At 39.0% G+C, this 14,122-nt stretch overlaps 1 protein-coding gene across 37 annotated transcripts in view; it reads right to left on the reverse strand.

Annotated features, from left to right (window-relative positions):
- Positions 1 to 14,122, reverse strand: part of DTNA (dystrobrevin alpha) — a 355,310-nt gene that overhangs the window by 11,605 nt on the left and 329,583 nt on the right. For 26 of the 37 annotated variants that reach the window (XM_074340141.1, XM_074340145.1, XM_074340148.1 and 23 more), the window contains 3 exons: positions 4,330 to 4,492; positions 1,926 to 2,015; positions 396 to 564 (listed from right to left, as the gene is read on the reverse strand). In XM_074340141.1, the coding sequence (XP_074196242.1) occupies positions 396 to 564; positions 1,926 to 2,015; positions 4,330 to 4,492 (422 nt within the window). Of the gene's footprint in view, positions 1 to 395; positions 565 to 1,925; positions 2,016 to 4,329; positions 4,493 to 11,624; positions 12,825 to 14,122 lie in introns of those variants that run through there. The other 11 variants (XM_074340164.1, XM_074340171.1, XM_074340166.1 and 8 more) reach the window with 1 other exon arrangement.

Raw genomic sequence — 14,122 nt, forward strand, 5'->3', positions numbered from 1 at the left:
ACAGAGGCCTCCCCAGCATCATGGAATCCTCTAAATGCAAACACAGTAAATTCAGAAGATAGGATGCCTTATCTTCTTAACCAATCTCTGAGTCCTGGATGACTGGGAATGATTTTTTTATGCTATTTTGTATAAAATTATGACAGAGTCTTGGGTGAGCCAAGCTCTCAATAAGCACTGGTTGGTTTTGAGTATTGATATTCTCTGGAAATTGTGAGGGCAGGGATGTCACAATGCCAAATTTAAATGTCACACCCTTTTACATCTTATGGTAGAAAAGGAAACTACATTTATATCTTTCCAAAAGAAAGAAAGAAACAACCATGTTTTCCTTTTCCTACGTGCCCTACAGTGTTCTGTTACTGAGAAAATACCCCCAAGCAGAAGATACTTACATGTCACTGCGCATGGTGCTTGGGGTAGCTCCGCTGTGAAGGTAACCAGGTTTCCGGGCATGGATTTGTGCTAGAAAAGCCTTTTCAGAGGTTGGCGATGGAACCAGATCCTCAAACTGAGTCCGTGCAAATTCAGAATCGACATTACTCTCTGTCTCACTCCCCACCTCTATTAGGTACAATTGAATAAATAAAGAATGCCTTGTTAGATTTTTTTATGATCAGCCAATAAAGGGCCAGGCTTAACATAAACCTGTGCTGTATAAAACACTAACCAGTTATTATACGTAGGCCAAGTAAGTGCTTACGTTTTTTTCCAAATGAGAATTGATACTTGACATGGATTATTGTAAAATCATTTGGTATACAGTATTGTCTTTTTTGTTTAATCTCAGAAATATTATGAGGAATTTTCTATGTCTTAGTAACTCCTTAAAACTTCTGTTTTCTTCCTTTATAGAAGTCTTTGTTAAAATTGTTACTTTTGCTTAATATTACTTTAATTTATGAAATACAAACCTCAAGTATTACATTCACTTAATATGTCAAAGTATTATAAGAGTATAAACTAACAGCACTTGAGACTTCCAGAATAAGAATAACATTTTTAGTTATCACTTGCTAGGGCAGTGGGTACATACTGTTAATCATGATGTAGTAAATACTGTCATTTTTATCCTATTTGGTAATCCTAATCTAAAATAGCAGCAACAGTTTTCATTAATTCTTATTATAGAGGTTTTAAGAAGTTTAAATCCAATTTTTTTATATTGAAATTTTATTTCTTATTTATTTCTTGATTTAAATATTGTAAATATTTTAAAAATAAGATTTAGGGAAAGGATGTTTTTTTCTTCTAAAAATTAAAAAAAAAAGGAAGTTATAATTTTGTATAGAGTAATACTTGTTATAATCTCAACTACATGGCCATAGTCCTGCCAGGCAAATATCTTGCTAGGTGGGCTTTAAGGAATATTTGAGAAGTACTGGTTACTGGTGAGATAGTTATTTGAATATTCATGTTGTTAAAGTTTATAAAACTCTGTGTAGTATTATTAGGATAAAGAGACTCACAATTTTGTGCTATTTAGTTTCTGGGCAGATCTTTCTTTAGAGATACTACAGAGGTAAGTTTCAGGTTAGCCTCATGCAAATAGCCATCCATTCCAAATGAACAGTCTAAATTAGTAAATAAAACATTCGACCTTATAAAATAACTTCAGCATCATATTACTTTGGCTCACAATAGATGTTAATAATGATTATCTTTGGTAGGATTATAAGTCAATTTTAATTTCTTTCTCTATTATTTTCTCCATTTTTAAACTTTATTAAGCATGAATTAATAGTCTTCTCATCAGCAAAATATAAACATTAACTTAAAACAATCTGAATATACCAACAAAATATCACATAGATCTTTAAAAAATCTTTTAAAATTCAACAATGAGCAGATGTCTACCAGAGGCCCCTAGCACTTCTGGGTCTCTCTCGAATGAGCAGACAACCGAGAGGGGACCAGGGACGCACCAGAATTGAGCTCTTTCACGAGAGAGGACATGGTGTTAGTGATGGAATCCGCTGCCACTAGTAAGTCATTCCTTAAGTTTCTTCTTGAACCTTAAATGAAGAAGAAATGATAATTTTTAAACAATGAAAGCTTTTCCTTTTTTTCTAAAATTTTATGCTGTTTGTCTATCGTTTCTATTGACATTCTAAAGCAAGAGAACTTCTAAGCCTTCTCTTTCTCAGATGTGCTTTGGTCCTTTTTCTGAAAAACAATACATTGTGCTTAGGCAGTGGCCTCTGATGTAGGAAAGCATGGCAACTGATAGGGTTTCATATATTTTTATTGTCCAAATTGGGACAATTTTGCAAGTGAAAAGGAGTGGTATTAATAAGAGTGGGTGACTTGGAACAAAGGGGGATGGTCCCAGGTAAACCAGTATGTGTGGTCACTCTTCTTAAGAATAACCCATACAGATGAAAACACTGGTTTTGCCAGGAGAGCTGTGGCTTCCTAGCTGTTGCTGTCGTTTCAGCCGTTACCTGGTGGCTGAGCCCATCGGATTCTGATCTCTATCACCACAGCTTCTGTCTCCCATCAGGGCTGCGAGAGCTGCCCCTACCATCATAGGTACCTCTTGGGAATGGGATCTGTGTGCACTGAATGCCTCCAGAGAGTGGAAAAGGGGCAAGGATTCTTGCTCCTGCTGCTAAGACACGGGCAGAAGACTTATGTCTGGTACCCTAAACTGGAACTTAGACCACGTTTCTTTACGGTAAAGAAAGATTAGTATGATGTTTCAGGTATACTGAGGGGAAACAGGTATTTGTGGGCTGGCCTGGTACCGGGCTAGGTGGAGATAGAACAGAGGGCTAAACACCATAATGTCTTTTGGAAAAAGGGTCAAGATTCCAAATATCTGACTTATAGTTGAATTTAAGCAGCACAAGTGCTTTGTGAGCTATGCCACATTTCATTCTGTCATTTCCCAGAAAGGAAAACTAAATAAGTAAAATAATAAATACATGTTCATTAAAAGAAAATCAAAGTAGTTTAATAAAACATTAATTATAATAGAAAACTCAAAGTTAAATTTGATTTAAAATGCTGTAAATTTCTTTAAGATAAGATGTAGGGAAAGGACATTTCTTTTTCCTTCAAGAGTTAAATAAAGAAAGTTATTTTGTATAATTTAAATTATATTTGTATAACTTATTTTGTTTTTTAGATGAAAAAAATCCAGTATGGATCTTCCCTTTACCTTCATTCTCTACCTTTAAAATGTAAGATTTTGTCCCTCATACACGATGGATGAAAAGGTCTGTTTCCTCACACTCTTTCCATATGAAGATATCACTGATATTAAAAAAAATTTTTTTGTATATGCAAGGTAAAATTTGTATTTCTACAATTATTTTCAGATATTTATTGGTAACTTGTATTTCTTCTGTATGCTCATATCCTTCACCAATTTTTGTTTTGGGGATGTCTTTTTCTTACTGATCTGTATGTGCTTTATGTCCAACTGAAATTATGAAACTTGATTGCCATGTACACTAGAAATGGTTTTCTCAAGTCTATTTTTTTGTCTTTTCACTTTATTTATTTAGCCTTAAAACTAGTAGTCAAATATATCTCTCTTCCATAACCTTATTTGTGTAAAAAATGAAGAGTATGTATCTATAACACCACTCAAACATATATATTTATATATAAGCGAGAAATTGAGAGGGACCAAACTATTAACAATGTTTACTTCTAGGAATGAGATTGGCAAGGTGAGGGTCTGCAGGAGCATTTCTTTTTTCTAATTTTCTATAAATTTAAAAAGTGATGGCAAGAAAAAGTTTAAAAAACTGTTAAAATATTTCTAAATGAATAAAATCATTGGCCTTGGGACAACCCTCCAGCGGGTGTAAATGGAAGAGGTCGCCTATGGGAGAATGCCGTTTGTCATCTTGCTTCACTTTGCTATGGAGGCCTAACTGTGTAGCCTCATTTTAGAGGCAGTGATTCAACTCTTTAGGGCATCTGTAAAGTGACTAAATGTCCTTCTTGATCACCTCAGAGATAAAGAGCTGGATTGTTTAATCTCAATATTGAGTTTGCTGTAATATAAAGAGAAGAAAGAAGTAAGATGTTTCAGAACTTTAAAATGGATTACATTTATAGTTTCCTGAGATATTAGTGAAAGGATTTCTGTTCCTTTAAGGAGCAAAGACTTGTCAAGTAGAAGCCAAAGGAAGGTAAAACGGTGAGGTCAGGAGGATTCAACTAGGGAGTTTCAGAAACAGCTCGCAGGCCAGGCGATGGAATACCCTAGAATATCCACCATGTGGCTCTGATGACTAGACTGTTCAACAGACCGTGGTGACTTATTTGTCACATAAATGCAGAACGCAACAAAAAAACAACAAAGCCACTTACTTTGTGCAAACGCCTCCTGTACATCTCCCCCTACCCCTGTGAGAGAGTCCTGAGGTGTGTGAGTCTGGGTGGAGCAGGCTGATGCCGCCGACCTCACGGGCATGGGGATGGGCCTGCTGATGGTGTGGCTGGGGGAGGAGCGAGGAGAACCTGCCCCCTGGGTCTGGAGAGACAATGCAAGTCATTAATTTGTTTTTTCCAAGAAAATGCCATTCCAACACCTCAGTCAAATGTTAAAGACCGTAACCAATAAAATTTCAAAGCAGGAGGATATCCTCAGTAATTGAGATGGTCATCTTAAACCTGAGTTGCAGGTGCAGGTAATTTAGGACCTTACTATATGTTATCTGAGGCTTGGATTACATCTTGAAAGCTAAGAATATTAGTACAGCATTGTTCAATAATCTATGAGATGTGTCCCCAGGTAATGAAGCTACTGTAAAGCAGCGATAGCTACAAGGTGTATCTACTGTCTCCTTAAAGGAAGTTCTATGTAGATGAAAAAGTCATGGAAGGAGCAAGTTTTAAGTATAAACTAGGAGACTTTTTGGGGATGGATATGGTTTATACACTTCATATATTTTCAACCTTTGTGTCCTGGCATCATCTGTAGGGGATACTTTATAATTCAAATCATGCCATGCAATATTGTGCATATTAAGTCAAACAAGGTATAAATTGCCTAATCCCTGTTATACAGTAAAAGGTGACTTTGTCGAATTGCTCTGTGATTTCGGGGATTCCAATGTGGAAGAGAAAAAAGAAATCTTGGTTTCTAATTTTTGTCTACTGTTTCCCTGTAGGAAATGTCCTTCTCTTGGTCCATGAAAAGGCAGTTATCTGAAGTAAGAATAGTAAGAATTAAAATTGAGTAAAGAAAAAAGTATAAAATAACTAAAAGCCATTTACCTCTGTACTACAGTCTTTAGCATAAAACATTCTGAGACTGTCACACCTTGAATTTCATAACTTTGTCTCTCTACAGTGAGGTCTCTTGGAAACATTTTCTTTTTTTAATAATTAGTTTACAAGGGAAGTCAGTCATGCACTAATAAGAAAATGCAACAAAACCCTCTCGTGCATACACAACAGATTAAGTGTTCACATAAATTCCTTTCCGGTCTGTTGGGTTTGGCCAGGGAGAGTGAGGACTCTGCCACAGCAAGGCCCAGAGATTCATCATCAACCCATTTAAACCCCGAGATGTGCACCATGAGAGTGGTGCTCTGGAATATTCGATTTAGATCTTTGCTGTGGGTTGAGCTGCTTACAGTTAAAGCATACAATATCAATCCTGTATAAAATGCCATGCTGTTAGCTTTCCAAGGCGCAGCATCACACATAAAAGTCAAATCTATAAATTGAGAAAAATCAAGAATTAAAAAAAAGAAGCAAAATAGAACAGAGCACAGAAAGTAACTCATGTGATGCTCAGTGGGACGAACAGTCCACTCTTTCACTCTCAACAGTACCTCGGAATGGTCTGTCTGGGCCCAATGAAGAGAAGTTGGCCCGCGTGCGTTGCTTTGTAGCCTGCTTGCTCCAAGGATGGGTCTGGTTTTCCCCAGCACTCTTGGGCAGCTTGGTTTCATTACCATGAAACCTCTGCTTCTGAGCTACCCTCATATTGCCCTGAGTCTCACCCCAAAAGTAAACGACTTCACATTTGAATTGTGCTTTCCCATGGACGAAGGGTTTTCATGTACATCCACACTGTCTTCTCTCCACAACCGCTGGAGTAGGTATCATTATTCTAAATGTGCTGTTGTGGATCCCAATACTCAGAGAGGTGAAAAGAATTGCCCAGGAGATAAAAACGAGAATGTCTGAGCTGGTTGGTATCTGAGCCCAGGTGCTCTGACTGGCCTGGGCTGTGGGGACCTGGATGAGTTATGACTAATGGAGGGTCCCTCAAAAGAGACAGATGTTGATCAGGTGCCCTGAGGGCTGCCTCCCCTGGCAACCCCTCCTGTACATCAGTTTCAAGATAGGGCCCTCAGCAGGCCTCCTTGCCTTCCTTATCAGTCCTCTGTACCAAGGAACCAATCTCAACAGGGAGGAAGGACTAGAGATGGGAAATTGGACAGAGGGGTTGAAGGAAGAAGGTTCCTCTTGGCTACACTACATGGGTTACCCATTCAACTCTGGGAAACCAGGTCCTTCTCTGTGGTAGGAAGTTCACAATAATAGTACAACTCCACTTCCGTATGTAATTTACACAGTATAAAGCACTTTTACATACATTTTTTGCTTTCAGTCTCCTAATAATCAGTGTTATGAATGATAGTAGCTTATATTCGAATACCAATTTGCAGTCTAGAAAGCACTTTAATCCCAACTACTTCACTGCATCCTCCTAACAACCATGAGATATCAGTATTTGCATTTTTCAGGTTAGCAAACTGCGCCTCAGAGGCGATAATTAGGTTACACAAGGTCCCTGAGCTAGGGAATGGCAGAGATAAGGTCTGCAAGCCCAGGTCTTTCCCAGGGCACCACAGCTGCTTCTCTGGACTGTGACCACAGTGACCATCACATGCTTCCGTCTATGCTTCACTAGTCTAAAAAGGTTTAGCAACCTGAAGGCTAAGAAGGCACAGGACATGGACCCACCAGTGAGCAGAGTTGGAGTTGTGGCCTAGGTCTTCCTGCTGGGCCAGGAACTAACTTTTCAGGGCCGGAGTCATGGGGAGCTGTGTGAGTACCCAGGCTGGCAGAAGAGCCTTTGGGTCATTTTTCAATCAGTACAGAAATACAGGCCCACCATCTCTTATCAGCAAATTGGAAATCCAGAAAAAACAAAACAACGCGTATTGTTTCATAATTGACGCGAAGCTATTTATATGGCCTCTGCACGGTATTGCATTTCTCAAACCTCGACTAGTCTAAATTCTGGAACATATCTGGACCCACTGATTCTAGACATGGGGCTGTGGGTCTGCATTTCTATATTTGAACGACTGTATTGGGATTGTACTGTACACCAGCCCTGCTTGTCCTTGTGCCACCAGGCTCCCCAGTACAGGGTGCTTGTGGTCTGTCCCCCTCCCCTTTGGGCACTACACCTGGCCTTTCTAACCACACTGTCTATGAGTTCCTTACCTCTGGCAATGCTCTTCCCTTTTCCTCATACACTGAGCTTTCCAGCTAACGGTGTTTGCCTGAGGCATTCCCAGCCCTACCCCTCTGCTTAATGTCTGGTCTCCAAAGCCAACTTTCCCTACTCCTTTCTGCCTGCTTCCTTTCTTCAAACTCCTTTTAGTGGTTCTGTTAAGAGAAAAGTAATTGACTGTAGTTATGTGTTAAGGGAAAAACAATTGACTGAATCTAAATTATACCAACGTGTGAATGACTAATAGCCACCATCTAACTAACTGAATCTCTAACTGGTGCAATTTCAAGCAGTCTGATTACGTGAAGAATTTTAGTGGAAGATTCTATGTTGAAGAAAAGATTCATTGGCATCTTTCCTGCAACTTGCAACTCTCATGTCCAGTCTTGAACCAGACTTTTGCGGGGAGGACCCTGGCTCCCTGGGCTATCACGTCCCCATCTTTCTTTGTCAGGACACTGTTCAGTTTGATGCATAGCACCGTCCTAGGAAGTACTGCTGAGAATGCCAGCTCTGGCTTTCCTTTTTGAGGTTCTTGCAGGGCCACTAGGAAAGGGCAGTTCCCTCTTGGCACTGGGGTAGATCAGTGGGGTAGATATCACTGAGTTTTATTTTCACAGGGAGTAGCCTCTATAGAATGGTGGCTTCTGGCCTGGTCACAAAACATGGTTGTGTGCTAACAACTTTAGAAGAGTTAGAGTGAATAATCTCTGGGAACATCCTTTCCTGGAAATTACTCGATGATTAATGGAACAAAGACTTCAGGGACGATGGTCCATGCAGATCAATATATAGATCTAAAATTCCTGAGAAGGGAGTTGATTTATGGAAGAAGGAAAACATATATCATACTTGGCAAATTTAAAATAGCTCTCTTCTGAGAGAATAAATGAAAAATTCATTTCTACACTCCATTCTCTGAGTCCACTCAACCTGCTGTTGTATCAATTTTTAAAAAGTCTGACAAGATTCATACATTTTCTGATTTTTTCCAGGAAGTATTTTGGTTTCTACTCAACACCAGAAAGGAGGGATGCTTCAAGGAAGGGATCAAATGTCTAACTGCTGAACCAGCACTGCTCAGAGAAATGGCAGAGAGGATAACCATGAGACAGGAGGGGGTAGCATTATGTACACCCTCCTCCCGACTTGAAAAGTCTGTCTCTCAGGTTTGGCTGAGAATACAGCCTAGTCAGGTTTGGTTTACTTAGCAGCCTGGGAAGGTAGAGCAAAGCATTGTTTATTTAGCTACATCCAACCCTCTTTTTATCTTTTCTCCCTGTATACATTCACTGACTATCACCATAGAGATTGTTGTATACAAAGTATTATGGAGACACAGATGAGGCGAGTGATTCTCACTTGTCAGGCACGAGGTGTCATTGGAATTGGGTCTTAACAGTGGAGATTTCCAGGCAGAGAAGAGGAAGTATTGGGAGGACAGAAGAGCATTCCAAGTCTTGGAGTATCATGAGCAAGGCATGGGAAGTGTGCAGGGTATTGCGGATAGGGCTGGGAGGCCAGTGTGGTTGAAGCATTAGGTTCGCTGTGAAGCGTGGAGGAGAATGAAGCTGGGAAGGGGTGGAGACAGGCCTGGGGGCCTCCAATGTAATAAAAGGGGCTAGACTATCCTGAACTAGAGAGTCATCTTTCAAGGCTTATAAACAGAGAAATAATTCTTACTTTTCTAGAATTAACTGATCCCTAATTGTAACAACGGACTGTGTGTGTGTGTGTGTGTGTGTGAGAGAGAGAGAGAGTGAGAGAGAGAGAGAGAGAGAGAGAGAGAGAGAGAGAGAGACTGGGAAGGTATGTTTTTGAACACTAGATGTTAGTCCTTATAAATTGCAATTGATTATTTATTATGTGAATTATCCGTGTCCCCACCCTCATTTTGATTGCTCCATAGAATACCCACCAGAGAGGAGGAGCAAGGGAAAAACAGAAAGGTGAAACTTATGTTGGTAAAAATGATAATTTCTGGCCTTCTCATATTCCATAGCGTGTTTGGAAGAAGTAGGAACCTGAGTGATTATGGTTTCCTGAGTTAACTGAGCCATCCAGTTGTAAATAGAGAAGAGAATGGGGGCAGGAGATGACATTTGGAGTGATGTTTGACTTTCTTTCCCTGATTGAGACCCTGTTAGATAACTGTAAGGAAAAGAAGTGAATACATGAGTGTATGTGTGTGTGCGCGTGGAAAATATGGGTGAAGTTAGAAAGTTTCCATATACCCGTGTGTATGTGTATACACATACGTTCATACTTATATCTGACACACATATGGTATTTTCCAAAATGCTTGTATATCCATTATCTTTTTAAATCCATACAACTTGGTGAGCCACGTATTTATTACAAGTCTGTTTGAAATAAATTACCAAGAGGGTAATTGACTTACTCAAGATCTTATGCTGTGAAAGAAGAGCTGGGACCACTATAATTCAGGTCCAACTCCAGTAATCCTTCTAAGACGTTCTTATTGACATCTTACTTTTTGAACTGTAAGTCAAACTGCTTGGTTTTAGACTGGGACATAATATTCAGAACTGGAAGTATACCAGAAACTCTAGAACATACCGTCACTGCAATTATACCCCAGCCGCCTTCATTATTAAACTTTTTATGAGTGTTCTCTTTATGGTTCCTTCAATAAATCTTAAAAATACACAAAGAAGAAAGAGGGTAGGATAATTTCGATTCAAGTTTTGTAAAAAAAATTTATTGCTTATGATATCATAATCAGTGTATTATATTACAGGCACTATTAAAAAAAATCATGTTCTCTCCTCAAGGGGAATAAATTCATGCATTACCTCTAACAAGAAACAGTATAAGTAGAAATTATATATACCAGTATAATAAAATACATTGAACCACACAGACTTAGGATAAAGCAAGTAGAAGTTATTAAATCAAGCACAATTTGTTGTGTGCAATGTCTTAAATCTGATTTTACAAAGAGAATGTCCCCAAAGGGGAAAGGCTTATAAATAAAAACAGAATTTAGAAGCAGATGCCAGACTAAGACCTCTAAATTCTCTCCTTAGATCATGTTATACCATGAGAAGTCTATATATATTTGGATGGCATTTGTTTATTTCCTTGTAGAACTGTATTTACAAGATTGGGACATATGGGGTTCTGTGTTTAATTTTGACTGAAGGTAAGTATAAGAATCAGCCATATGAAAGCTACTACTGCATTTGTCCATTTTGTTTTTTATTACTCCTTCTATAAAACTCTGAGTGAAGGCTTTCTTTTTATATTTTATGCCAACCGAAATTTTGGTCCCCTGAGATCTAGCATTTCTGTTCTGATAAAACCACCAATTACGTTTTTCTTTTTTTGCCTCCTTGCCAGAAAACTCAGAGTAACACTCCTGTCCCTTATAATTAGCATATTTGCATTTTCTTTTCTTTAGTGTTTGATAGTTCAATTTTATGAAGTCATTGTTTATGTTTTTGTTGTAAGCTGTGTCGGGTCCTTTTGGAAAAGAGGCTTGTGTATGAAAGCAAGTGAATGAGGCAGAAGGGCGCACCCTACCTCCATCTAGACAATGCTTCTCTGCCATTTGGGTGTTGCCAATAATGGCCCTAAGGACCCATGCAGCAGTACCCACTGCTGGCTCACTTTCCAAGATGCAGCAGCTGTTGAGGGCTCAATGGGAGGAGCTGGAAGGAAAGGAGGCAGTAACGTTCTTATGGGCACTGCCAGGGTCTGGCTCTCTGCATCTCTCTGTTTATGAACTTCCTGGCTCTATGCATCCATTGGTTTATGAACTTCCTGGTCCCCTGAGCCTTTCAAGAATGTCTCGCCTAGGAAATGGTAGAAGAGTACCTGAGGGAAATGGATAAAGCAAAGGCTGACTGATTATAAGATGATTACCTTCTCTCTCCACTAGGAGGAGGAAGGTTATATGGGAATCTTATTTCCTTTTTTGATTCACATGCTAAGTAAGAGACAGGAAAGAAAAGAGGCTGTTTGCAAAGAGAAGCGCCACAGCAAGGCATTTTTCTCTACCATGATCTAAGTGTGTTGGAAGTACACAGCAATACCCCATGTATGTATTTTATGGGCAATTATACAGGTTGCCAATGTGTGTCCTTCACCCAGGGGCACTGTCTCTCATTAAAATTGGACTTTAGTTTCAGTAAAGTAATTTTTTTCACAAAATACAAAATAATGTAATACATTGTCTTTATTGTCTGATATTACAGATTAGTTTTACACTTTCCTTTTTTACAGACCATGGGAATAAAGGGTAAAAATATGTCCAGCATTTTGCAAACATTCTTTGTTACACACAAACACACACAATGAATAATAGGAAAGAGAATACAGAAGAATTAAAAGGTAGGTTGAAATTGGACAGGCTGTGGCTCTAATTGATCCATAGAAATAATGAGAAACTTTTTGATAATACTAGCAGGTGGGGTATATTGTCACACACAGCTTGGTACATGCACTTGAAATTAAAGTTGCTTTTATTTTGCTTCCATTTTATTATAATTATTATTATTTTGAGTATGCTGCTCCCTCTGCTGGCTTCTAAACCTGACCATAGGGTTAGATATAGGGCTTCAGTTTAGGCTATAGCTTGAGTCACAATGCCTCTATTTCTAGAGATGTACGAGGACTTTGTGAACTCCCAGAGCAGAAAGGTTCTTGGTGATAAGAGAAAGACTGAAAGTTACCTATTCTTTCGAGATTATTGTCAACCAACAGTAGGGATTCTGCTTGGGAAGAACTAAACAATGGGAAGTGAACAGTTACTGAGTACAATCTTTCTCTCATAAGATTGAGCACATTTTGGTGAGCAGTGGGGAATTGGGGCTTAATAATTATACAATGAAAAGAGATGTACTTGGCTGATTTTTATAAAAAGAGGTTCTACACCTTTTCAGTAAAGTAGAAACTGAACTGGACATTCACAGTGTCAGGGGATGCCAAGGTTAGCTTCTGAGGCTGTGCGTTTTACCTAATATAACTTTAGTGACTGGGGTGGGCATCTTTCTATTAGAAGGGTCTGATCAACAATCCAGAAAAGCATGAGACTGGTTGGAAATTTAGACCCCTGGAGATCTTAAAAGTGTCCAATAAATTACAATTTGTTCTCTCTTGTCAAAGATGTGATAGCTCTTCTTTTGATGCTGACAGTAGTAATAGTTATAAAAAATGCTAAATTTTATATATCTCAATTCAAGCACTACATTGAAAAGGAAGCAAATTAGTATGATTTTTTTTTCTCTTTCCAAACTGAAGCATGAACATACATTAGAGGCAAAAGCAATGAGAAAAACAGCAGGACGGCAGGCCCCTCCACTGTTAGTTAAGACCTGCAGTAGGGAACATAACTTACTCCCTGCTTCAGTTCTTCTTCCTACAGAAAGATTGAATTGATAATAGTTAGGTTACCCAGGGTTCCAATAAGAGCACGTACAGGATAAAGGAATGCAAGGTGGGGAAAACATCAACACAGCTTTGATGGCAGGTCAGGTCTCTTCTACCTCAGTGACTGCAGTTCTAAGTCTTTTTAAGTCTTTGAAACTATAGACCCATCTTTTTTCTCCCTGTGTCCAACCGTCTTTCAACACAATCTCTCTGTTATGGTCTTTGTACATCCTGATAAAACAGACTCTCAGTTAGGCTAGGTTGATGCCAAGATGGCTGGTGGTAAATATACTCCTATCCCAATACTATGGTGATAGAATCTATAGGAACAGAAGTAGGGTTTTCAAAGCTTCCTGTCATTCAGTGAAGGGAAAGATGGGATCGACCTTCTTCATTCGGTATGTTTGGAAAGGAAAGCAGAAAGAGCTTTTCTGGATCATCAAATGAGATAACAGGAGAAACAGCGATAGGTTATTAATTATCTGGTCCTGTCTTAATATATATAGTACAACAAAAACTGAATTCTACACTTTACATATTGAGTACACTGAAAAGTAAATTTTCTTCAGTAAAGATAAAGCATTCCCAACACTGATGGCAGGCAAAGTCAACTAAGGACAAATAAAAGCAAAGAAAACAAAAAGAAGAAGTGTTACACTTACAGCAGTGCCTGGGACACACTAGGTTTCAACACATATTTGTTAAATGAAAGGAAGGGGGGGAATAAAGAGGAGGAGGAGGAGATGAAGAAGAAGAAGAAGAAAAGAAGAAGGAGGAGGAAGAGGAGGAGGAAGAGGAGGAGAAGGAGAAGGAGAAAAGGGGAGGGGGAGAGAGAGAGAGAGAGAGAGAGAGAGAGAGAGAGAGAGAGAGAGAGAGAGAGAGAGAGAGAGAGAGAACAATACAGAAACAATAAACAATGGTGTATCAAGGATGTGGGGGGGGGTCCATGGACTGAAAGTCAGGACATCTTGTCTCATAAGTGAGCTGCTCCAGGGACTGGGCCTTCATCATCTTATCAGAAGTTCTAGTTCCTGCCTCTGGCATGTCACAGTTTTAGTCCATACTTGTTCAGGCTTGTTTACATCAGGCAGACTGACCCACAACACTGACACTTCTACTGGGCTGACCGTGGACATGTGGCCATAATTAGTCTACTTTTGACTTAAAATGTAATTTAGTGTGTATTGAAGAAGGGCATAAGGATTTATGAAAGGAAGAATGCCAATCCCAATGAGAATAATAGATTATATTAGGTTGGTACAAAAGTAATTGAGGTTTAACAGGTTA

This window comes from Rhinolophus sinicus, linkage group LG09 (genome assembly GCF_036562045.2).
Source record: "Rhinolophus sinicus isolate RSC01 linkage group LG09, ASM3656204v1, whole genome shotgun sequence".
NCBI lineage: Eukaryota > Metazoa > Chordata > Mammalia > Chiroptera > Rhinolophidae > Rhinolophus > Rhinolophus sinicus.